Source organism: Taudactylus pleione, unplaced genomic scaffold, assembly GCF_031769625.1.
Source record: "Taudactylus pleione unplaced genomic scaffold, aTauple2 ptg001108l, whole genome shotgun sequence".
NCBI classification, from domain to species: domain Eukaryota; kingdom Metazoa; phylum Chordata; class Amphibia; order Anura; family Myobatrachidae; genus Taudactylus; species Taudactylus pleione.
Genome location: NW_028285509.1, coordinates 77,430 through 104,680, shown reverse-complemented (window position 1 = coordinate 104,680; position 27,251 = coordinate 77,430). Strand labels below are relative to the sequence as shown.

The 27,251-nt window shown below is 50.1% G+C and overlaps 1 protein-coding gene across 1 annotated transcript in view; it reads right to left on the bottom strand.

Moving 5' to 3' along the window:
• HGH1 (HGH1 cochaperone) overlaps positions 1 to 25,769 on the bottom strand; it is a 219,453-nt gene extending 193,684 nt beyond the window's left edge. The window contains exon 1 of the mRNA XM_088461833.1: positions 25,685 to 25,769. Within this exon, the coding sequence (XP_088317959.1) occupies positions 25,685 to 25,699 (15 nt within the window). The 5' untranslated portion in view covers positions 25,700 to 25,769. The remainder of the gene's footprint in view (positions 1 to 25,684) is intronic.
• Positions 25,770 to 27,251: the final 1,482 nt, after the last annotated feature.

Sequence of the window (27,251 nt, the reverse complement as noted above, 5' to 3'; positions counted from 1 at the left end):
TGGACGGCTTCCCTCCGAACAGCACTTCCTTCTTGAGAGAGAGTCACCTGACCGGCAGCCGCTTCTGAAGACTGCCCAGCAGCCCTGCTTGTAGAAGTGGTGTGTGGTGGTAAGGAGCTGTCAGGGCTTTTAGTATAAGCACTGTGCACTCCTTCCTGCCTTCTATTAAGGACAGGGCCCCAGGTACCCGGACCCCGCCTTTAGAGAGGTGGCGAAGGGTACCTAAAAGGTGTAAAAAAAAAATGTTAGAAAATAATACAACTAATTAAATAAAATAAGTGTATTGCTGGAGCACAGCAGGTTGTGACCAGCTCCGTTGGCACATTTTCTAAACTGAGGGCTGGTGGGGCATAGAGGGGGAGGTGCTTCACACTTCTAAATTATTTAAAGTGCTCCAGCTATCCAGCCTCTATACCCCAGCGTAAGCACCTCCAGTGTCCCCTAGTGGATGAAAAAGAAAACACATCGTCACCATCTTCAGAGACATTCAAAACAACTTCAGCAGCAAAGAATTGTCATCTGTGGTGGACATGCTTGGCAGGTCAGATCTCTGCTCATCTCGAACATCTGACCTGCCCTTTAGACGCAGAAATCTGATTACACTACGAACCTCTATGACTGACCATGTTTCCGCCAGCTTACAACAACTGTTGGACAGTATGACTGATATGAGGCGCAGTATAATGGCCGTGAGTGAAAGCGGTGGTCTACCTGCTCTGGCCTGACGGAAAATTAAGAGTTTTGGTAGACTTACCTTTGTTAACTGTATTTCTTCAAAGTCCATAGGGTCCACAGGGATACCATGGGGTGTGTGTGGTTGGAGTGATTCAGGAACCAAACAGTTAAAGCTTTAGCTCCCTGGATGCCCCGGGCCTCCCCCACATATACCCCGCCCCCAGCCATAGACATACAGTTTTGTAAACAAGCCCAAGACAGGAGCAGGAAAGAGAAGGAAGACCATTACTCTCAACAAACACTCTCCCAGAAGATTAAGGAATCAGTGATCAAGAGACAAAATACCCAATGAGACCAGGTGAGTCAGGGTGGGCGCCCTGTGGACCCTATGGACTTCAAAGAAATTAGAGTTATGGTAGACTAACCTTGATAACTCCTTTTCTTCGAGATCATAGGGTCCACAGGGATACCATGGGGATAATGTGGTTGGAGAGATCCAGGCACCAAACAGTTAAAGCTTTCAGCTCCTAGGATGCCTCGGCTCTTCCTCCATATATACCCCACCCCTAACCACAGGCCTTCAGTTTTGTTAACAAGCCTCAAGGCAGCAGAAGGAAAGAGGAGAAGGAAGAGCAATCGTACACCAGAAACACTCTTGCACAAGATTAGGAAATCCGTGACCGAAAAAAATAAAATACCCACACAGCCAGGTGCGTCAGGGTGGGTGTCCTGTGGACCTCGAAGAAAAGGAGTTATCAAGGTAAGTCTACCATAACTCTAATTTTCTTCTTCAGGGTCCATGGGGATCCACAGGGATACCATGGGGGATGTTCTAAAGCAGTACCCCTAGGGTGGGGGACGCTCCTGAGCAGAAAGGAGAACTCGTCTGAGGCAATAGTATCAAAGGCATAGAACCTAAGAAAGGTGTGGACAGAAGACCACGTGGCTGCCTTACACAACTGCTCAGCAGAAAGACCACGACTAAATGCCCACGATGGCACTACAGACCGAGTAGAATGTGCTATCACCGTGTTTGGAACAGGGAGATCAGCCTGTGTGTACACCTGAGAGATAGTCATGCGTAGCCATCTCGTCAGAGTCTGCTTGTTAGCCGGCCATCCTCTTTTGTGAAAACCGAATAAAACAAAAAGAGCATCTGATTTTCTACTCCACATAGATACGGAGAGCACAAACTACATCCAGGGAGACTTCACCTACAGAAAGATCTGGAGCCTGAAAAGATGGAACTACAATTTCTTCATTTACATGAAGACGGTACACACTCCCTTGCACGAAGAACAGCTCTATCCTGGTGTAAAATAAAAATAGGGAGCGACAAGAAAGCGCTGCCAAATCAGAGACTCTGAGTGCAGAAGAAATAGCGAGGTGAAAAAGTGTCTTCGCGGTCAACCATTTGAAATCTACAGAGTCCAAAGGTTCAAATGGGGGAGTTTGTAGCCTGCACTCTCAAAGCGGCCAGGCATAGACACCGGTCTAAACCTGCCTGGAGAAAAGCCAGTACCCTGGAAATCCTAAACACCTTAGGATCATATTTTCTATGGAAACACCATTGAGCAAAACAATGCCAAACCCTGTAATAGATGCGGGCAGAGGCAGGCTTCCTAAGCATCGTCTGAGTTACAGAACTGGAAAAACTATTTGCTCTTAAGATGGAAGATTCAAGAGCCACGCCGTCAAAGCCAGACTAGGCAAGTCTGGACGCCGGCATTTGCAGATCCTGCCACAGACTGTCTATGGCTAGATTCTGTATGCCTGAGAACCAATGACATCTGGGCCAAGCCGGAGCCACTAGTATTACTGTTTCGCCTTCCTGCTTGAATTTCCTGAAAACTCTTGGGAGGAGGGAAATCTGAGGAAAGAGGTACGCCAGCTTTAAGTCCCATGTTACTGCCAGTGCGACCACAAAGGTTGCTGATGGGTCTCTGGACCTGGACCCGTACCTGGGGATCTTGTGGTTGTGCTGTGAGGCCATGAGATCTAACTCTGGCAGGCCCAATTTGTCCACCAGGAGTTGAAAGACATCTGGGTGTAGAGCCCATTCTCCGGCATGTATGTCCTGACGGCTTAGGAAGTCAGATTCCCAGTTGAGGACTCCAAGGAATGAACACTGCCGATATTGCCGGGAGATGACCTTCGGCCCAGACCAGAATGTTTTCCACTTCCCGCATGGCTGCCCAAGTTTGCGTGCCTCCCTGATGGTTGAGGTAGGCTACCGCAGTTGTATTGTCGGACTGGATCTGGACCGGCTTGCCCTGGAGGAGATCCTGCGCCTGAGTGAATGCTCTGTACACTGCTCGAAGCTCCAGAATATTTATGGGCAGACGACTTTCCTGGGTTGTCCACCGTCCCTGAAAATATGATGACCGTTTACAGCGTCCCATCCGCGCAGACTGGCATCTGTAGTGAGAAGCTCCCAATTTGGAATCCAGAAGAGGTGACCCTTGTCCAGATGGGATGTCTGTAGCCACCATGAGAGGGAAAGCTGAATCTCTGGATAGAGGAGGATCGTCTGGGACCGATTCAGATGATACTGCCCATTCCACCAGGAGAGAATCGGCTGTTGAAGGGGCCTGGAGTGGAACTGGGCGTATGCCACCATATCGAAGGTGGATACCATGGTCCCCAGGACCTGCATTGCTGAGTGAATGGATATCCTCCGATTGTGAAGCAAGTTGCGCACACGCAAGTGTATGTCACGGAGTTCGGTCAGCGCTGCACAGTGACTGACACACAGCCGCCGGCGCCGGCAGCTGTGTGTTTGTTTTGAGTGGCAGCCAATGAGAGTCTGTTAGACTCTCACTGACTGCCGCTGCGCCCACTGCAGGAGCTGCTCCATCTTCCGGCTCCTGCAGTGGGTAATGGGAGACGTCATGACGTCTCTCCCATAATGCAGAGCGGCCCGGCCCGGGAGGACGAACGGAAGAGCGGATGGCAGGAGCGGGTATTCAGGTAAGTTTTTTTTTTAGTTACATGTGGTACTAAAAGGGGGAGAGCACTACTGGGGGCACTAAAAGGGGGGATAGCACTACTGGGGGCACTACAAGGGGGGAGAGCACTACTGGGGGCACTACAAGGGGGGAGAGCACTACTGGGGGCACTACAAGGGGGGAGAGCACTACTGGGGGCACTACAAGGGCACTACAAGGGGGGAGAGCACTACAAGGGGGAGAGCACTACTGGGGGCACTAAAAGGGGGAGAGCACTACTGGGGGCACTAAAAGGGGGATTACTACTGGGGGCACAACAAGTGGGGGACTACTACTGGGGGCACAAGGGGGGTTTAATAGTGGGGGCACTACAAGGGGGGGATTACTACAGGGGACACTACTACTGGGTACACTACAAGGGGGGGGGACTACTACTGGGTACACTACAAGTGGGGGGACTACTACTGGGGGCACTACAAGGGGGGGGGGCTACTACTGGGGGCACTACAAGGGGGGGGGACTACTACTGGGGGCACTACAAGGGGGAGAGCACTACTGGGGGCACTACAAGGGGGAGAGCACTACAAGGGGAAGAGCACTAATGGGGGCACTACAAGGGGAAGAGCACTACTCGGGGCACTACAAGGGGGAGAGCACTACTCGGGGCACTACAAGGGGGAGAGCACTACTGGGGGCACTACAAGGGGGAGAGCACTACTGGGGGCACTACTGCTGGGGGCAATGCATAGGGGGGACCACTTCTGGGGGCACTGATTAAAGGGGCACTACATAGGGGGACCACTACTGGGGGCACTGCATAGGGGCTGTGGCCACTACTGGGGCACTGCATAGGGGCTGTGGCCACTACTGGGGGCACTGCATAGGGGCTGTGGCCACTACTGGGGGCACTGCATAGGGGCTGTGGCCACTACTGGGGGCACTACATAGGGGGGTGGCCACTACCGGGGCACTGTATAAGGGGGGGGTGTTACTAGGGCACTGTATAGGGGGGGGCACTACTAAGGACAATGCATAGCGGAGACCACTACTGGGGGCAATGCAGGGGGGGACCACTACTAAGGACAATGCATAGTGGGGACCACTACTGGGGGCACTGCAGAGGGGGGACCACTACTGGGGGCACTGCAGAGGGGGGACCACTACTGGGGGCACTGCAGAGGGGGGACCACTACTGGGGGCACTGCAGAGGGGGGACCACTACTGGGGGCACTGCAGAGGGGGGACCACTACTGGGGGCACTGCAGAGGGGGGACCACTACTGGGGGCACTGCAGAGGGGGGACCAAAGCATATTCTTGCATCTGGGCCCACCACTCTCTAGTTCGCTCACTGCCGGTGGTGGCTTTGTTTGCCCGGGGTTTTTTGGCTGCGGAGGGGTGGTCTTTCTAGGGGTTGGTTGCCTGGAGAGGTGGGTTAGCTGCTCAATAATGTGGCTGTGGGAGGGTGGTTTACCTGGGGTAACCTGTTAGTGGTGTGGCCATGGGGGTTGGTTGCCTGGGGTGTAGGTGCTCAGTAATTCTGCCCTGGGGAAGGGGGGGTCTGGCTCCTACATTTTCATCCTGGCTCCTAGGTTTTAGAAAAATGTGTCAAACCCTGGCTTAGGGGCAGCTGCTGATGGCAGAAGGGCAGATTTTGAGGCTGTCACGGTAGCCATAATCTTGACCAACTCTGCGCCGAACAGCCTGTCTCCAGAGAAGGGTAAGTATTTGAGTGCCTTCTTGGATCCTGTGGCTGCATTCCAGGACCATAGCCAAAGGACCCGGCAGACTACTAACGAAGTCGCAGATGCCTTAAAGGCAAGGAGTCCAGTATCCAACGCAGCTTCTCCCAAATAAGAGGCCGCTTCCTGAATATGTAGGCCAGTTGTTCCCTGGTAGCGTCTGATGGCAGTCTCTCTTCCAATGCCTCTTAGCCACCCAGACCGCAGCCATTGCTGGCCTAGTGATAGCGCCAGAAAGCGAGTAGACAGATTTGAGACAAGTTTCCAGTCTTCTATCCGTGGCATCCTTAAAGGAGTAATGGCAGCGTAGAGCTTCTGACTAAGCGTGCCACATGTGAATCAACAGTGGGAGGGACTTCCCACTTAGTACACTCCCTAGTAAGGAGAGGGTAAAAAGATGCTAGTCTTTTTGGGACCTGGAACCATTTGCCAGGAGTACCGCAAGCTGGGACTAGGACCAGTCTGGGGGCACTGCCTAAGGGGCACTATTTAATCCTGGGGGCACTGCATAAGGGACCAGCCTGGGGGCACTGCCTAAGGGGCACTATTTAATCCTGGGGTCACTGCATAAGGGGCCAGCCTGGGGGCACTGCATAAGGAACACTATTTAAGCCTGGGGGCACTGCCTAAGGGGCACTATTTAATCCTGGGGCACTGCATAAGGGACCGGCCTGGGGGCACTGCATAAGGAACACTATTTAAACCTGGGGGCACTGCCTAAGGGGCACTACTTAATCCTGGGGGCACTGCATAAGGGACCAGCCTGGGGGCACTGCCTAAGGGAACAGCCTGGGGTCACTGCATAAGGGACACTATTTAAGCCTGGGGCACTGCATAAGGGACCAGCCTGGGGGCACTGCATAAGGGACACTATTTAAACCTGGGGGCACTGCCTAAGGGGCACTATTTAATCCTGGGGACACTGCATAAGGGACCAGCCTGGGGGCACTGCATAAGGGACTAGCCTGGGGGCACTGCATAAGGGACACTATTTAAACCTGGGGGCACTGCATTAGGTACACTATTTAAACCTGGGGGCACTGCCTAAGGGGCACTATTTAATCCTGGGGGCACTGCCTAAGGGACCAGCCTGGGGGCACTGCATAAGGGACCAGTCTGGGGGCACTACTTCAGGGGCACTGCATAAGGGCAAAGCTAAACTACAGGGGGCAATGCATAAAGGGGAACACTACAGGGGGCACTGCATAATGAGCACTTTTGACTGAGCGCCAGTGGGGGAGCAGCCTGAGACCTGTTGGGCTGGAATGGTAAGGGAGATACCCCTTTTCCCGGCGCGCGCATAATTTCAAAGGCCCCCACCCGGCAATTTTTTTTATGCCACCCGACTGGAAAAAATTTCTGGGGAGAACACTGGCCTTTGATGTTTAAACTTGGGGTTTTAGGCTTAGGGGACGGTCCATATTCCTCTATATTTAGGATTGATTTAACTGCCCTCACTAAAGTAGGAACATCCACTTTTGAATGATGGTGCTCCTCGATCAAATGTGACTTGGAGAACCTTGTACATCATCTGCCTCCTCAGATGATGCGTCGGAATCCGAAAGTTGGGTAGACTGAGAGGATGATACAGTCCGCCTATGTGCTTTGGTGGCCCACGGTCTGTCCACTTGTAACTTTGGCTGAGTAGCGGCAGACGTATGAGCCATATTCTGAACTGAGTGGGCATAAACAGTCATCCAAGGAAAATGCATATGGGGTACAGACATAGTAGGCTGTAACAGCTATGGGTACCCTATGGTGGGAGGCAGCATGGGGACTTATAAGCGATCCACTAGCTCCGTCATAACCTGGGATAAGGAGGACACCCAAGGTGGCTCCTGGACAGGGGCTGGTAAGGTGGATTGGTGAGTAGTTTTATAACAATTAGCACACAGACCATCATGTATGAATCCTGAGAGGGAAAGCCTGCAAAACAGGATTTGCATGGAACCAGCACAATGCATATAAATATGCTTAGAACGGCACTAATCAACTACTCAAGTCTCCAAGGGCTGGTAGGATTTGTGCGCTGTATAACCTGGCCCCAGGGAGAGGTATACAGGGAGACTGGACCCAAAACTCCTGAGACCTGTAGCTTCAGAAAAGTCTCTGATCAGAAAAGCTCTGATTAATGGCTGCTGAGCGTCTCATATAGGGAGTAGGGTGAGGAGGAGCAGCTCAGAGGCGGGAAACCTCTTGCGAGGGATCGCGCTCTGGGCTGGGGTAGGGACTGAAGGGGGAGAGCCTGCCTCCCCGCTGCTGCATGAACCACCCGGTGCCGCTGGCCTCTAACATGGTCCCTGACGCCAACATTTAACTGCCCCGGTGGTCTAGTAAGGGAGCGGACGAACCAGTTGCACCACTGCAGCGTCCTTCGGCAGGTCGCCACCGCTGGAGGTAAGGACTGCACAATACGCGATTCCCCGCAAGCAGGGAGTCACCTTACCTGTACCTCTCCGTCTGCCCGGCTGCAGTCTTGGTTCCCCAGGGTCATTCAGTGTCAAATCAACACACTTTTTGTTAAAATTTTACCTCACCAGCTCAGATTTTGTTCAAATTTGGTATATGGAGAGTATTTATGTAGTCTAAAAAAATTGCTAATCTCATGCCATTTCCAAAATACGTTAAGTTTGCAAAATTCTGTCAAAAACTCACAACCAGCATATTTTCAGCTCTCCTAATTAAGCTGAATGGTCTCAGGATGCGTTACTGTTGGCATGACACAGGACTGATGGTAGCGCTCACCTATCCTTCTCCAGACAAGCATTTTTCCAGATGCCCCAAACAATCTGAAAGGGGATTCATCAGAGAAAATAACTTTACCCCAGTCCTCAGCAGTCCAATCCCTGTACCTCGTGCAGAATATCAGTCTGTCCCTGATGTTTTCCTGGAGAGAAGTGGCTTCTTTGCTGCCCTTCTTGACACCAGGCCATTCTCCAAGTGTCTTCATCCTGTGTCATGCCAACAGTAAAGCATCCTGAGACCATTCATGTGTGGGGTTGCTTCTCACAATTTTGAACACAGCCATGAATAAAGAATGGTACCAAAACATCCTCCAAGAGCAACTTCTCCTAACCAGAGTCCAGAGGTGGTAAATGCTTGGCGTTGGGAGGGCCGACCCGCAAGTGATATCGCTGGGCTGACCTCTCAACACCTCTGCCTCTAGGGGCATATATATCAAAGCTTGATGTGAGATAAAATTGTGAGATATATATCACCAACCAATCAGTTCCTAACTTACATTTTGCAGGCTGTGTTTAAGAAATGACAGTTTGGAGCTGATTGGTTGGTGATATATATTTCACAATTGTGTCTCACATCAAACTTTGATACATATGCCCACTAGTCCGTTCTGCCCTTCCGGAATTATTAGTCACTGGAGTCAAAGGTGGGTGTTGGATAGTCCGTAGATGGACTATAGGAGACAGTCAGATAACAAGAGATATGGTAAGAACTTACCTTTGTTATCTCTGTTTCTACGAAGTCCATAGGGTCCACAGGGTTGACCTTGGGGTATAGCTGGATCTGGATCCACGGGCACCACGCAGTTAAAGCTTTGCTGCTCCCAGGATGCACTTGGGTCCGTCCTCCTCTATACCCCGCCCCGGCCACAGGCACCTCAGTTGGTAAGCAGCTAAGGCCGGAGGAGGAGACTAAACAGAGAGAAGGAAGACTGGAACACACAAGAAACCATACTCACAGAAATGGGAGACGGAAAACCGGTGACCAGCCACACAGCCCATTTGAAGCCAGGTGCGTCAGGGCGGGCGCCCTGTGGACCCTATGGACTTCGTAGAAACAGAGATAACAAAGGTAAGTTCTTACCATATCTCTTGTTTTCTACTTCAGGGTCCATAGGGGGTCCACAGGGTTGACCTTGGGGATGTCCCAAAGCAGTTCAACTAAGGGCGGGGACGCTCCTGTGCTGAAAGGAGTACCCGGCGCCCAAAGGATGCATCCTGAGAGGCGAAGGTGTCAAACGCATAAAACCTCAAAAACGTCTGAATTGAAGACCAAGTAGCCGCCTTACACAGCTGAACAGCGGAGGCGCCACGTCTAACAGCCCAAGAGGGACCCACAGAACGAGTGGAATGAGCCTTAACAGAGGCTGGCACAGGTAAACCCTCCTGCGCATAAGCCTCACAAATAACTGAACGAAGCCAACGGGCTAACGTTTGCTTGTTGGCAGGCCAACCCCTCTTGTGAAAACCGAAGAGGACAAACAAAGAATCCGACTTCCTAACCGAAGCAGTCCGGTCCACATAGATTCTAAGTGCCCGGACCACATCCAAGGAAGCCTCACCAGCCGAAAGATCAGGTGACTGAAAAGCTGGCACAACAAGTTCCTGATTAATGTGGAACTTTGAAACCACTTTGGGCAAAAACTCAGGACGCGTGCGGAGCACTGCCCTGTCCTGGTGAAAAATCAGAAAAGGAGGGCGACAGGAAAGCGCCCCCAATTCTGAAACCCTCCTGGCCGAAGCAATTGCCAGGAGAAAAATGGTCTTAAACGTCAGCCACTTGAGCTCCACCGACTCAAGCGGCTCAAAAGGAGGACCCTGCAAGACCCTCAGTACCACCGTCAAGTCCCACGGAGCCACCGGAGGCACGAAGGGAGGCTGGATCCTGAGAACACCTTGGAAAAAGGTGTAAACATCTGGCAGTGTAGCAATCCGTCGCTGAAACCACACGGACAAAGCAGACACATGAACCTTCAGAGAGGCCAGGCGTAAGCCGAGGTCCAAACCCGATTGAAGAAATTCCAAGATTCTGGAAACCCGGAACACCTGCGGATCATAGTTTCTGGATTCACACCATTGAAAATAAGTGCGCCACACCCTGTGGTAAATCCGCGCGGAGGCAGGCTTGCGTGCCCTAAGCATGGTACCAATCACTGAACTGGAGAAACCCCTAGACCTCAAGACGGCTGTCTCAAGAGCCACGCCGTCAAAGACAGCCGACCCAGATCCGGGTAAAGGCAGGGCCCCTGAGACAACAGGTCCCGACGCTGAGGAAGAAGGTACGGAGCGTCGATGGAGAGGCACCTCAGATCGGAGTACCAAGGACGTCTGGGCCACGCCGGAGCCACCAGCACGAGCGTGCCGCCGTCCTGCTTGAATTTCCGCAGAACCCGAGGAAGTAAGGATATCGGAGGAAACAGATACGCCAGGTGAAACGTCCATTTCACCGACAGAGCATCTACCAGACAGGCGCCTGCGTCTCTTGTCCTTGACCCGTAAACGGGCAACTTGTGATTGTGACGGGAGGCCATCAAGTCCAGCTCCGGCAGCCCCCACCTGTCCACGAGTAGCTGAAACACCTCTGGGTGAAGCGACCGTTCCCCGGGATGCACATCGTGACGGCTGAGGAAGTCCGCCTCCCAATTGAGGACTCCGGGAATGAAGACTGCCGAGATCGCTGGAACGTGACACTCCGCCCAAGCAAGAATGCGAGACACCTCCGACATTGCTGCCCGACTGCGAGTTCCCCCTTGGTGATTGATGTACGCCACCGTGGTGGCGTTGTCGGACTGCACCTGAACCGCCCTTCCGTGAAGAGCGGGGCCGGACGACTGCAGGGCCCTGTACACAGCCCGCAGTTCCAGGATGTTGATGGGGAGAAGTGCTTCTTCCGCGGACCAACGACCCTGAAGCGATAATGAGCCGGTCACTGCCCCCCAACCCCGAAGACTGGCATCCGTCGTGAGCAGGACCCAGTCCGGGATCCAAAAGGGGCGCCCCTCGACCAGATGCACCGTCTGAAGCCACCAAGCCAAAGACTGCCGAACCTCCACGGACAACACCAGCATCTGAGAGCGGATCCGGTGAGGTAACCCGTTCCATTCCGATAGAATCAGCCCCTGCAGGGGCCGGGAATGGAACTGGGCAAATTCCACCATATCGAATGTCGACACCATGGACCCCAGAACTCTCATAGCTGAATGGACCGACAGGCGGCAACTGCTCAGGCAACTGTGTATCCGCAGCTGCAGGGAGGAGACCTTCTCTGGAGTCAGGAAAATCCGCTGCTGACGAGAATCCAGCAGGGCTCCCAAATGAACCATCCGCTGTGATGGAATCAGGGAGGACTTCTTCCAGTTTATCAACCACCCGTGTGCTTGAAGACAAGCAATGGTCAGGTGGAGATGTCGAAGAAGCACCTCCGGGGAGCTCGCCAGCAGCAGAAGATCGTCCAGGTACGGCAACAGACGTAGACCCTGACCCCGAAGGTGGGCAGCCATAACCGCCATCACCTTGGTGAACACCCTCGGAGCCGTGGAAAGGCCAAAAGGCAACGCCCGAAATTGGTAGTGATGGTTCAGGATAGCAAACCTCAGATACCGCTGATGTGCCGGTGCTATGGGCACATGGAGATAGGCGTCCTGGATATCGAGGGAGACCATATAATCCCCGGGTTCCATCGCCAGAATGATGGAACGTAACGTTTCCATCCTGAACCTTGGAACTCTGAGGTATCTGTTCAGAGACTTCAAATTCAGGATAGGGCGATGAGAACCATTGGGTTTCTGTACCAGAAACAGAGTAGAATAGTACCCCGTCCCGCGCTGAGACTGCGGAACGGGAACAATGACCCCTGCTTGTAGCAAGGATTCTATAGCTACCTGAATCTGACCAGCTTTGGTCTTGTCCAGAGAAGGACTCGTACAGAAAAACTGGTGGGGCGGCCTGAACCGAAAAGACAGGGCGTACCCCTGAGAGACTACTTCTCGAACCCAGGCATCCGTGGTGGTATTGTGCCAACACTGGGCGAATTGGAGAAGTCGGCCTCCCACTCTGGGGTCCCCCAGAGAGAGGCCCGTCCCATCAGGCAGCAGGCTTATCCTCCTGCTTGGAAGAAGGGCGCCGAGCACTCCATGCCTGCTTCTTGGGCTTGGGTGCGGCCTTGGTCGCCGAATGTCTCGGGAAGGACTGGCCCTTGGCCTTACCCTGAACCCGAAAGGACCGAAAGGCAGAGCTCCTCACTTTAGCCGGCGCAGAGGCCGAAGGGAGAAAAGCCGACTTGGACTTAGCCAAAGTATCCACTATTCTGTCCAAATCCGGACCAAATAGTAAATCACCATTAAAAGGCAAGGCCTCCAGACCCTTTTTTGAATCTGCATCAGCCCTCCAGGACCTCAGCCACAGGGAGCGCCGAGCAGATACCGCTGCAGCCGACACCCTAGAAGTGAGCAGGCTGGCATCCAAAGACGCTTCCCCAATATAGGAAGCTGCATCCCGCATCTGTCCCACTAACGCTCTCTGGATATCCGGAGCCTCATCAGGAAAGGTATCCTCCAAGGCATTGGCCCATGCCTCAATGGCTTTAGCCACCCAGGAGATAGCCATGGACGGGCGAGCCACCGCCCCGGAAAGAGAATAAATGGACTTTAAACAAGTCTCCACCTTCCTGTCCGTGGGATCCTTCAAAGAGGAGATAGACGGCAATGGCAACGTCGCGCTTTTGATCAAGCGGGTAACGTGGGAATCCACCGCCGGCGGAGTTTCCCATTTCCTGCAATGAGCTTCAGGAAAAGGATAGTTCGCCGCCAACCTCTTCTGTGGATGGAACCTCTTACTAGGTAATTGCCAGGCCGCCGCCATATGATCCGATAATTGATCAGACAGGGGGAACACAGTTGAGGTCACCTTGGCCTTTTTAAAATTAGGAAACTTCGACCTAGGAGCCGGCGCATCATCCTCAACATGTAGGATAGCCCGCACCGCCCTAACTAAGGCTGGAACATTAATGGAGGACTTAGCTTCCACCTCCTGCCCCATGACATCAGAGTCAGAGTCCTCATGGATTTCTCCATCATCTGAGGACACTTCCGAGTCCGACAACTGCGCAGCTAGTGAACTCACAACCGGACGTTTAGACACCCTTGGTGGCACATCACCTTGCAACATAGACTGAAACGCCGAGGATGAAGCCGCCAGACTCTGTACGGAGCTGGATAGAACATCCACCCAAGGCGGAGGAGCCGTCGGAGCAACACTCTGCAAAGGCACTACAGACTGACACGTCCCTGGGGAAGACTGCACATACACAGGCAGTCCCGAGTAAGGACCCACAGTCTGGGCCCCGGGGGAAGACCGCAACATTTGTGGAACCCTCGGGGAATGGGGGATGGTGGGCTGCGGTAACGCCCTAGAAGGGACCGCTGATGGGACCGATAACCGGTCCGCAATAGACGCCAGCACCTGTGAAAACATCGCCCAAGGAGGGTCCTGTGATACAGGGGGGTTGGAGGGGCCCGGTACCAGCTGGCACCGCCCGCACAGACCATCCTGAGATAAGTCCTCCCCATCAACTCCAGCAGCACAGCGTCTGCAGGAAAATAGCACAGGAGCCACAGAGCTCTCAGTCTCCTCATCCGACATGATACCGTAAATACACAAGAAATAGGTATCACCAGAGGAATTACGGTTTTAACACCCGCGCACTCACCAGTATGCGACACAACAGCCCAGATATGGTACTGTGTAGCACACAACAGTATGTGACTGACCCCACAAATACGTGTTTTATATAAGTGAGGGTCTCAGAAAAACGCCCTTCCCCCACACACCTGCCGGGCCGTAGGAGAAGGAAAGGGATAGTTATAAGCTGACAGTAAGGAGAATAAGTCACAGACAGGCAGCACTAGCAATAGTCACATACAATGCAGAAAAGTTATTCTCACTGCACCTTCCGCTACAATCAACCGCCCAGATTCAGTGTCTGGGAGGGCTATAGCGCTGTGTACACTGTCCTTTAGCAGGGGAGAGGTACACAGGGGGACCGGTCCACTTGATACCGCCTGGGAGTCTGCGATGTGCCAGTAAAGATGGCCGCCGGAGACCTCAGAGGAGGAGTGGCCGAGAGATAAGAGCAGCTCAGCGACGCCAGACTGCTTGTTGAAAGGCGCGCTGAGCTGAGGGGAGGAGCCGCTAGACAGGGAAGGCTGCCTCCCCTGGCTAGCAATTAACCCCCGGGTTGCCGGTCCCGCTACCAGCCTGATACCCTGGTGGTCTAGCGGACACGCGGGGTATTCCTCAATTGAGGGGGAGCCCGCCGCCGCCGCTAGCGCCTCCGGTCTGTCCCCAGAGACCGGAGGCTCCTGACTGCATTGAAGTATCCGCGGGCCGCCGCACGCGGCGACCCGCGGCTTACCTGATCCCCATCGTGTCCGGCAGCAGTCAAGGGAGTCCCCAGAGCCCGGCTAGTACAGGCTCTGGGGTCCCGCCGCGATCCCCAGAGCTGTACTGGCGTCGCGGCGCCAGCAGGGAGAAGGAGCGGCAGCGTGGACGTCCTAAAGGACAGTCTGATGCTGCCGCTCTAAAAGTGTAAAAAAAGAAGAAAAAATAAAAAATTTCTCTTTTAAAATAAAGCTTAGGGGCTGCTCCTGCAGCCCCACTGCGACAGGGTGACCCGACTCCGGCCGGGCACCAACTAAAACTGAGGTGCCTGTGGCCGGGGCGGGGTATAGAGGAGGACGGACCCAAGTGCATCCTGGGAGCAGCAAAGCTTTAACTGCGTGGTGCCCGTGGATCCAGATCCAGCTATACCCCAAGGTCAACCCTGTGGACCCCCTATGGACCCTGAAGTAGAAAGAAGCCATATGGAACAGGAAGACGTTTTCATTGAGGTAAGTAACATGCACGGGCTCTGGGCTGATATACAAGTTCATTAAGCTCATGAGTTCAAAGTAATTTTCTATATATAGCGGATAAAATAATACCCTGAGGACAGTATCGATAATAAGCTGAGGACAGTATATATGACAGAAGTATAATTAATGCACTGAGCAAAGTACAGATAATATGCTAACTATAACAGGCAGGCGACAGGGCAGCCCATATAACAGGCAGGCGACAGGGCAGCCCATATAACAGGCAGGCGACAGGGCAGCCCATATAACAGGCAGGCGACAGGGCAGCCCATATAACAGGCAGGCGACAGGGCAGCCCATATAACAGGCAGGCGACAGGGCAGCCCATATAACAGGCAGGCGACAGGGCAGCCCATATAACAGGCAGGCGACAGGGCAGCCCATATAACAGGCAGGCGACAGGGCAGCCCATATAACAGGCAGGCGACAGGGCAGCCCATATAACAGGCAGGCGACAGGGCAGCCCATATAACAGGCAGGCGACAGGGCAGCCCATATAACAGGCAGGCGACAGGGCAGCCCATATAACAGGCAGGCGACAGGGCAGCCCATATAACAGGCAGGCGACAGGGCAGCCCATATAACAGGCAGGCGACAGGGCAGCCCATATAACAGGCAGGCGACAGGGCAGCCCATATAACAGGCAGGCGACAGGGCAGCCCATATAACAGGCAGGCGACAGGGCAGCCCATATAACAGGCAGGCGACAGGGCAGCCCATATAAAACAGGCAGGCGACAGTGCAGCCCATATAAAACAGGCAGGCGACAGTGCAGCCCATATAAAACAGGCAGGCGACAGTGCAGCCCATATAAAACAGGCAGGCGACAGTGCAGCCCATATAAAACAGGCAGGCGACAGTGCAGCCCATATAAAACAGGCAGGCGACAGTGCAGCCGATATAACAGGCAGGCGACAGTGCAGCCGATATAACAGGCAGGCGACAGTGCAGCCGATATAACAGGCAGGCGACAGTGCAGCCGATATAACAGGCAGGCGACAGTGCAGCCGATATAACAGGCAGGCGACAGTGCAGCCGATATAACAGGCAGGCGACAGTGCAGCCGATATAACAGGCAGGCGACAGTGCAGCCGATATAACAGGCAGGCGACAGTGCAGCCGATATAACAGGCAGGCGACAGTGCAGCCGATATAACAGGCAGGCGACAGTGCAGCCGATATAACAGGCAGGCGACAGTGCAGCCGATATAACAGGCAGGCGACAGTGCAGCCGATATAACAGGCAGGCGACAGTGCAGCCGATATAACAGGCAGGCGACAGTGCAGCCGATATAACAGGCAGGCGACAGTGCAGCCGATATAACAGGCAGGCGACAGTGCAGCCGATATAACAGGCAGGCGACAGTGCAGCCGATATAACAGGCAGGCGACAGTGCAGCCGATATAACAGGCAGGCGACAGTGCAGCCGATATAACAGGCAGGCGACAGTGCAGCCGATATAACAGGCAGGCGACAGTGCAGCCGATATAACAGGCAGGCGACAGTGCAGCCGATATAACAGGCAGGCGACAGTGCAGCCGATATAACAGGCAGGCGACAGTGCAGCCGATATAACAGGCAGGCGACAGTGCAGCCGATATAACAGGCAGGCGACAGTGCAGCCGATATAACAGGCAGGCGACAGTGCAGCCGATATAACAGGCAGGCGACAGTGCAGCCGATATAACAGGCAGGCGACAGTGCAGCCGATATAACAGGCAGGCGACAGTGCAGCCGATATAACAGGCAGGCGACAGTGCAGCCGATATAACAGGCAGGCGACAGTGCAGCCGATATAACAGGCAGGCGACAGTGCAGCCGATATAACAGGCAGGCGACAGTGCAGCCGATATAACAGGCAGGCGACAGTGCAGCCGATATAACAGGCAGGCGACAGTGCAGCCGATATAACAGGCAGGCGACAGTGCAGCCGATATAACAGGCAGGCGACAGTGCAGCCGATATAACAGGCAGGCGACAGTGCAGCCGATATAACAGGCAGGCGACAGTGCAGCCGATATAACAGGCAGGCGACAGTGCAGCCGATATAACAGGCTGGCGACAGTGCAGCCGATATAACAGGCAGGCGACAGTGCAGCCGATATAACAGGCTGGCGACAGTGCAGCCAGTATAAAACACACTGGCGACAATACAGATAATATAATATGCTGAGGATAATATAAGACGCTGGAGACAGAACAGATAATATAACATGCTGGGGACAGTACAGATACTATAACACGCTGGGGACAGTACAGATACTATAACACGCTGGGGACAGTACAGATAATATAACACGCTGGGGACAGTACAGATAATATAATAAACGGGACAGTTCGTATAATAGGATTTTGGTACTTACTGATAAATCCCTTTCTCTGATTCCACAGGGGACACTGGAGTCTCAGTACAATGGGGTATAGGAGTGGGTTAACCTGGAGCTGGTTAAAAAAAACAAAACTAACAGTAGCTAGTTCCTCCCACTCTCTACACCCCCCAAGTCAGTCTAAAAACAACTGTGCCCGAGGAGAGCTGGAGGTAAGGAGAAGTAGACAGAAAAGCTATGATAATCACATACATGTAATAACACAACATTCACAGAAAAAAAAGCAACCGGCCAATCAGACGACCTAAATGCAAATAAACTGGTGAACCTGTAAAATCAGTAACAATGCAGAAAGAACAGCGCAGGGTGGGCGTCCAGTGTCCCCTGTGGAATCGGAGAAAGGGATTTAACGGTAAGTACCAAAATCCTATTTTCTCCTTCATCCACTAGGGGACACAGAGCTTACATCCCGGGTGGGAGAGCGCTGAGAACCCTGCAACACCGCGGAGGCCGTAAATGTATCAAAACGTTAGAACTTAAGGAAAGTATGCTTTCCTGACCAAGTAGCTGCTCTACAAAGCTGGTTTAAGGAAACCCCCCGAGCAGCCACCCATGAAGGATCTACCGAGCGCTTTGAATGCGCCGTAATGGGACTAGGTGGTTTTTTGGAAGCCACCACGTAAGCCTGTCTGATAGCTAGGCGAATCCATCTTGAAATGGTCTGTTTGGAAGCCAGCCAACCTGAACGGGCCAAATCAAACCGAATAAATAAAGCATCGGATTTACGGAGGGATGCAGTCCTGTCCACATAAATCCTAAGAGCTCTGACGACATCCAATAATCTTGAATTTGGAGAATCATCTTTGAATACCGGGACCACTATCGGCTGGTTTATATGAGTGCAGTCAGCACCTTGGGAAGAAAAGATTTCTGAGTGCGCAGCTCCGCCCTATCTTCATGGAAAATGAGGTAAGGAGGGCGACAGGATAAAGCACTTAGTTCTGACACTCGCCTCGCTGAAGCGAGTGCTAACAGCAGAACCACCTTCCAGGTTACTTAATTTCCACCCTGTGCAATGGCTCGAAGGCCTCAGACTGAAGGAAAGCTAACACTAAGCCCAAATCCCAAGGTGCAGTGGGCGGCACAAAAGGAGGCTGAATCCTAATGACTCCTTGGAGAAAGGTTTGAACATCCGGAAGTAAGGCCAATTTTCTTTGAAAGAAAATTGACAACGCGGATATCTGTACCTTCAAGAACCAAGACGAAGGCCCACTGTTAGACCAGCCTGGAGAAAAAGGAGGAGACGTGATACCCTAAAGACTGACGGAGTATAATTAAGTCCCTCGCACCAAACAACATATGTCTTCCATATGCAATAGTAATGCTGAGAGGTGACTTCTTTCCTGGCCCGAATCATAGTGGGAATCACGCTAGACGGAATCCCCTTGCTTCTGAGGATGGCCCTTTCAGTAACCAAGCCGTCAAACGAAGCCGCCTTAAGTCTTGATAAACAAACGGCCCCAGCAAAAGAAAATCCTCTTGAAGGGGTAGGGGCCACGGCTCATCTATTAGCAGATTCTGTATTTGCGAGTACCACGCTCTCCTGGGCCAATCTGGTGCTACCAGCAGTACCTTGACCCCTTCCTGCTTGATTCTTTGAAGCGAGGAATGAGTGGAAAAGGTGGGAAGAGGTATATGTAATGGAATCGCCACGGAGCTGTAAGTGCGTCCACCGCCGCAGCCCGAGGATCTCTTGTCCTGGAGTAGTAGACTGGCAACTGGTGTTTTAATCTTAATGCTATAAGATTGGCTTGTAGACAGCCCCACCTCAGAGTCAGTTGATGGAATACCTGATGATTGAGTGACCATTCCCCTGGATGGATGTCCTGCCGACTGAGGTAGGTGGCCTCCCAGTTCTCGACCCCTGATATGAATATTGCAGAAATCGCTATTGCGAATTCCTCTGCCCAAAGCAAAATCCTGCTTACCTCCCTCATTGCGGCTCTGCTTTTTGTGCCGCCTTGCCTGTTTATATATGCCACCGCCATGGCATTGTCCGACTGAACTCGGATCACCTGACCCCTCAATATGAGATGCGCCATCTGGAGGGCATAAAACACTGCTCTCAACTCCAGAACATTTATGGACAGTCTGGCTTCCTGTTGAGTCCAGTGCTCCTGAAAATGCTTCCCCAGGGTCACTGCTCCCCACCCTCTCAGGCTCGCGTCCGTGGTGAGGAGTATCCAATCCCACATCGCAAACCTTCTTCCCGCCAACAGGTGGGAGGGATTCAGCCACCAAATGAGGGATGTTCGTGTCTGAAGCGCCAAAAGGACCCTCTGATGGAGAAACAGGTGGGATCCTGACCACTGGGAAAGTAGATCCAACTGAAAAGTACGGGTGTGAAATCTTGCATATTGTATCGCCTCGAATGCTGCCACCATCTTCCCGAAAAGACTGATACAGAAATGTACAGACACTCGGCGATGTTGTAAAACCATGCGCACCAGGTGCTGAATGGAGGAAACCTTGTCCTGGGGCAAGAATACTTTTTGTTCCCTTGTGTCTAGTATCATTCCCAGGAATAGCAGGCGTTGTGTAGGGACCACGGAGGATTTCTTGAAATGTAGGATCCATCCGTGTTGCAAGAGAATACTCTGCGTTAGGTGAATGTCCCTTAACAGGCGATCCCTTGACGAGGCTTTTATCAAGATATCGTCCAAGTATGGAACAACCACAATACCCTGACGATGCAGAAGGGCCATAATTTCTGCCATAATCTTTGTGAACACCCTTGGTGCTGACGAAAGGGCCCGAAATCGAAAATGTGAGTCTAGTACAGCAAAACGAAGAAAAGCCTGATGTGGAGGCCAGATGGGGATATGGAGGTAAGCATCCTTTATGTCGAGGGATACTAAAAACTTGCTTCTCTCGAGACCCGCTATCACGGATTGGAGAGATTACATATTGAATTTTAAGACTCGAAGATGAGGGTTTAACTCATTGAGATTGAGAATGGGCCTCATGGAGCCGTCCGGCTTGGGCACCACGAACAAACTGGAACAAAACCCTTGTCCTTTCTGGTGGGTCGGAACATTCACTATTACCTGAGACAATAACAGTCTTTGTATTGCCTCCTGGATTACTAATTGTTTTTCTGCAACCAGGGGTAAACCGGTCTTGAAAAAACGAGAAGGGGGCCGATTCCTGAAATCCAGCTTTAGGCCATGAACAATGACGTCCCGAACCCAGGCGTCTTCACAAGACTGGTTCCAAATGTCCCTGAAACGTAGGAGACGAGCCCTGACCCTGGAATCCCCCAAATGAGAAGGGAGAACGTCATGAGACAGGCTTTGCAGCTGCTTTATCCTGCTGTGAGGTGGAAGCAGCTGAAGCCGATGCTCTACCCCGGCCTCTGGCATCCCTGGAGAAAGCCGGGCTCCTCTGGAACGCCCTCTAAATCTCCGTGGGGCACGAAAGGACGGACCTGCTGAGGGTCTTCTAGTAGGAGGAGGTGTAGCAGATGGTAGGAAAGTGGATTTCCCACCTGTAGGTTGTGAGATCCACTTATCTAATTCCGAGCCGAAAAGAACCTCCCCAGTAAAAGGGAGGGCCTCTACCGCTCTCTTAGACTCTGCATCTGCCTGCTATTGATGCAGCCTCAGAGCCCTTCTAGCTGATACCGCTAATGCTGAAGATCTGGCGGATAGACTGCAAATGTCCTTAGACGCTTCCCCCAGGAATGCAGCGGATTCTGCAATCTGTTCAGATAACTGAATTAGGTCGTCAGGTTGTGTTTCGGACCTAATCCCCTCCGCCAATTGCATAGCCCAGGCCTCAATGGCCTTGTTCACCCAGCAGCTGACTAGAGCTGGACGCATCAAAACCCCTGCTACTGTGTATAAGGATTTTAATGTTTGTTCCAGCCCTCTGTCCGAGGTCTCCTCTGAAGAAACAGCACCAGGCACCGGAAGCACGTCTTCTTAGAAAGACGGGCTACTGATGGGTCTACAGCAGGAGGAGTTTCACATAATCTCCTACTGTCCTGCGGAAAGGGGTAATAAGACAAATATTTCTTGGACATTTGAAATTTCTTATCTGGGTGTTTCCATGAGGTTGAAAGAATATCATCCAGCTCTTGCGATGCTGGAAAAGTAACAGACTGTTTTAACCTATTACCAAAAATAGTCGGTGTCACAGTTACCTCTACATCTTCCACATGTAACACCTGGCGTACCGCAGTAATTAAAGCATCTACGCCCTGTGATGCAGGTTCAGATTGCTCAGGAATGTGAATCTCCTCCTCTTGCACTTCACTGAAGCTCCTCTTCCTCTGATTCAACCCAATGTAAGGGGTTATGAATCAATCTCTTACTAAGGACCTGAGAAGATGCAGGGGGTGCCTGGGACATTGCTCTTGTAAGACCCTCTACAGATCTGGCCAGAAAGCGAGCCCAATCTGGTTCAGTTGCTGTCTGTTTAAGCCTCTCCCTGTCCTTGCGAGCTGCTTCCAACTCGGATGACAGGGTTGATATAACTGATGCTAAATGATCAGACCACATAGGCTGAATCTCATGTCCTGAGGCTGAGACATGCATTTATCACACAGTAAGGAAGCATTAGGCTGTCCCTGTGTGAATTTCTTCCCACAAGTCTTGCAGGAAAAAGATTTTTGGGCTGCCTTAGACCCCTTGGTATACATTCTGTAGTGTACTGTTCACCCACACACAGACAGTAGTATTACAATCACACTTAGGCTTTACTGAAAGGGGCACAGAGGGAGATAAGCAATGATCCCTACAGCGCTAAGTGAATAGTGCTGTATACAATAAATAGCAAGTGCTGATACACTGAGTACTAGCCTGACTCCAAGACACAGCCTGCTTTTTCCACGTTAGTAGTTAGCGTTCCCGCTAGGCTGTTTTAGCGGGGCGCGGCACCCTGCCCTCCTGAAGGAGGGTAAAAAGCCCCCTGCCCCCCTGAAGGAGGGCAAAAAGCGCCCTGCACTCACAGCCTATGGGTGCCGTCTTCACCCGCGGGACGCAGTGTCCCGCGGGTGGAGAAATGTGCGGTGACCCGGTCACTGCCAGAGAATAGACTCCGGACACATGCGCCCGGCAATTATTCTCCCTGTCTGCAGCGCTTGGGGGCTGCCCGGTGTGTCCGTAAGTGCAGGGCACGCCCCCAAGTATGACGAAAAGGGAACGCGTCCTATAGACACGCCCCTTTTTCATGACCACGCCCCCTTTTTGGACGCGCGCGCACAAGGTTGCCCTTTCTAACTCCGGCGCCCTGCCTGCCGCCGGAGCTAGAGTGAACACTAAGTAGTGCTTCTAAAATGGCCCCCCAGCGTTCTTTAGAAGTGCTGAGACTGATGGGAGGCAGGAGCAGAGGTAAAACTTCCCCCCCCCCCCCGCTATGGCGCCATTAGCGCAAGCAGAACGCCTATTATAATGTCCTGGCTCCTCTGCTAACCAGGGAGCCAGGAAACACTAACCTTAACCCTGCCTATGCTGCCAGCGGCGGGCATGTGCTGTGGAAGCCTGCAACGAGCACTGCAAGCAGTTTCGTCTCTGGGCTCCCCAGAGACTGAGGTCTCTGTAGCAGGAGACCTCAGCGCAAACCACGTGCAGCAGCGGTGAGGTCTTCCTGGCAGCTCCATCGGTGCAGACAGGCAGGAGCAGTGGGCTGCCTGTCTGTCCTCCTGCTGATTGGAGATCTTTTTAAGGTTAAATAAAGCCCTAAGGAGGCACACGTCCAGCTCCCAGGGCACACTTTTATAGACTGACCTGGGGGGGGCTCCCAGTTAACCCACTCCTATACCCCATTATACTGAGACTCCAGTGTCCCCTAGTGGATGAAGGAGAAAATATAGTACGCAGGGGACAGTTTGGATAATATAATATACAGGGGACAGTACAGATAATATAATATGCTGGGGACAGTACAGATAATATTATATACAGAGGACAGTGCAGATAATATAATATGCTGGGGACAGTACAGATAATATAATATACTGGGGACAGTACAGATAATATAATATGCTGGGGACAGTACAGATAATATAATATACTGGGGACAGTACAGATAATATAATATACAGAGGACAGTGCAGATAATATAATATGCTAGGGACAGTACAGATAATATAATATACTGGGGACAGTACAGATAATATAATATACAGGGTACAGTGCGGATAATATAATATACAGAGGACAGTACAGATAATATAATATACAGGGGACAGTGCAGATAATATAATATACAGGGGACAGTACAGATAATATAACATGCTGGGGACAGTGCAGATAATATAATATACAGGGGGCAGTGCAGATAATATAATATACAGAGGACAGTACAGATAATATAATATACAGGGGACAGTGCAGATAATATAATATACAGGGGACAGTGCAGATAATATAATATACAGGGGACAGTGCAGATAATATAATATACAGGGGACAGTACAGATAATATAATATAAAGGGGACAGTGCAGATAATATAATATAAAGGGGACAGTGCAGATAATATAATATACAGGGGACAGTGCAGATAATATAATATACAGGGGACAGTGCATATAATATAATATACTGGGGACAGTACAGATAATATAATATAAAGGGGACAGTGCAGATAATATAATATAAAGAGGACAGTACAGATAATATAATATACTGGGGACAGTGCAGATAATATAATATACAGGGGGCAGTGCAGATAATATAATATACAGAGGACACTACAGAAAATATAATATACAGGGGACAGTGCAGATAATATAATATACTGGGGACAGTGCAGATAATATAATATACAGGGGGCAGTGCAGATAATATAATATACAGAGGACACTACAGAAAATATAATATACAGGGGACAGTGCAGATAATATAATATACAGGGGACAGTGCAGATAATATAATATACAGGGGACAGTACAGATAATATAATATACAGAGGACACTACAGAAAATATAATATACAGGGGACAGTGCAGATAATATAATATACTGGGGACAGTGCAGATAATATAATATACAGGGGGCAGTGCAGATAATATAATATACAGAGGACACTACAGAAAATATAATATACAGGGGACAGTGCAGATAATATAATATACAGAGGACAGTACAGATAATATAATATACAGGGGACAGTGCAGATAATATAATATACAGGGGACAGTGCAGATAATATAATATACAGGGGACAGTGCAGATAATATAATATACAGGGGACAGTGCATATAATATAATATACAGGGGACAGTACAGATAATATAATATAAAGGGGACAGTGCAGATAATATAATATAAAGAGGACAGTACAGATAATATAATATACTGGGGACAGTGCAGATAATATAATATACAGGGGGCAGTGCAGATAATATAATATACAGAGGACACTACAGAAAATATAATATACAGGGGACAGTGCAGATAATATAATATACAGGGGACAGTACAGATAATATAATATACAGGGGACAGTGCAGATAATATAATATACAGGGGACAGTACAGATAATATAATATACAGGGGACAGTGCAGATAATATAATATAAAGGGGACAGTACAGATAATATAATATAGAGGGGACAGTGCAGATAATATAATATACAGGGGACAGTGCAGATAATATAATATACAGGGGACAGTACAGATAATATAATATACAGAGGACACTACAGAAAATATAATATACAGGGGACAGTGCAGATAATATAATATACTGGGGACAGTGCAGATAATATAATATACAGGGGGCAGTGCAGATAATATAATATACAGAGGACACTACAGAAAATATAATATACAGGGGACAGTGCAGATAATATAATATACAGAGGACAGTGCAGATAATATAATATACTGGGGACAGTGCAGATAATATAATATACAGGGGACAGTGCATATAATATAATATACAGGGGACAGTACAGATAATATAATATAAAGGGGACAGTGCAGATAATATAATATAAAGAGGACAGTACAGATAATATAATATACTGGGGACAGTGCAGATAATATAATATACAGGGGGCAGTGCAGATAATATAATATACAGAGGACACTACAGAAAATATAATATACAGGGGACAGTGCAGATAATATAATATACAGGGGACAGTACAGATAATATAATATACAGGGGACAGTGCAGATAATATAATATACAGGGGACAGTGCAGATAATATAATATACAGGGGACAGTGCAGATAATATAATATACAGGGGACAGTGCAGATAATATAATATACAGGGGACAGTGCAGATAATATAATATACAGGGGACAGTGCAGAGAACACTCACGGCTTTACAGCACATGTGGATGCTTTTCCGTCACATGTTTCACTGTCACATGACTACGTGGGCGGAGTTAATTTACTGATTCAAGAGTAAAAGACATTTGGTTCTTGTTGTTATGGAGGAGTCTGTGGTGTGGCCGGGTGGAGGCCATTTTGTCATAGTCCAGAGCATTTGCTAATAATATTTGTATAATTGCCGGTGTATGAATACAGGAGGTGACGTTGGCTTCTTATTCATTTTACAGATTCTTATTCCGAACATGTTATATTACTAAGTTTACATTGAATAAAAAAAAAGAGTTTCTATTACACAAATTACAACAAATTTGGCACTTCAAACTCAAACGGGGGATAGGGTTTAGGGGTAGGGTTACGGCTAGGGTTGGGATCGGTTAGTGGTAATGTGAGGGTTTAGGATTAGGGATGGGGTTCGGGAAGTGTTTAAGGGTACAGTGCAGATAATATAATATAAAGGGGACAGTACAGATAATATAATATACTGGGGACAGTGCAGATAATATAATATAAAGGGGACAGTACAGATAATATAATATACTGGGGACAGTGCAGATAATATAATATAAAGGGGACAGTACAGATAATATAATATACTGGGGACAGTACAGATAATATAATATACAGGGGACAGTGCAGATAATATAATATAAAGGGGACAGTACAGATAATATAATATACTGGGGACAGTGCAGATAATATAATATACTGGGGACAGTACAGATAATATAATATACAGGGGACAGTGCAGATAATATAATATAGAGGGGACAGTGCAGATAATATAATATACTGGGGACAGTACAGATAATATAATATAAAGGGGACAGTACAGATAATATAATACACTGGGGACAGTGCAGATAATATAATATACAGGGGACAGTGCAGATAATATAATATACTGGGGACAGTGCAGATAATATAATATACAGGGGACAGTGCAGATAATATAATATACAGGGGACAGTGCAGATAATATAATATACAGGGGACAGTGCAGAGAACACTCACGGCTTTACAGCACATGTGGATGCTTTTCCGTCACATGTTTCACTGTCACATGACTACGTGGGCGGAGTTAATTTACTGATTCAAGAGTAAAAGACATTTGGTTCTTGTTGTTATGGAGGAGTCTGTGGTGTGGCCGGGTGGAGGCCATTTTGTCATAGTCCAGAGCATTTGCTAATAATATTTGTATAATTGCCGGTGTATGAATACAGGAGGTGACGTTGGCTTCTTATTCATTTTACAGATTCTTATTCCGAACATGTTATATTACTAAGTTTACATTGAATAAAAAAAAAGAGTTTCTATTACACAAATTACAACAAATTTGGCACTTCAAACTCAAACGGGGGATAGGGTTTAGGGGTAGGGTTACGGCTAGGGTTGGGATCGGTTAGTGGTAATGTGAGGGTTTAGGATTAGGGATGGGGTTCGGGAAGTGTTTAAGGGTACAGTGCAGATAATATAATATAAAGGGGACAGTACAGATAATATAATATACTGGGGACAGTGCAGATAATATAATATAAAGGGGACAGTACAGATAA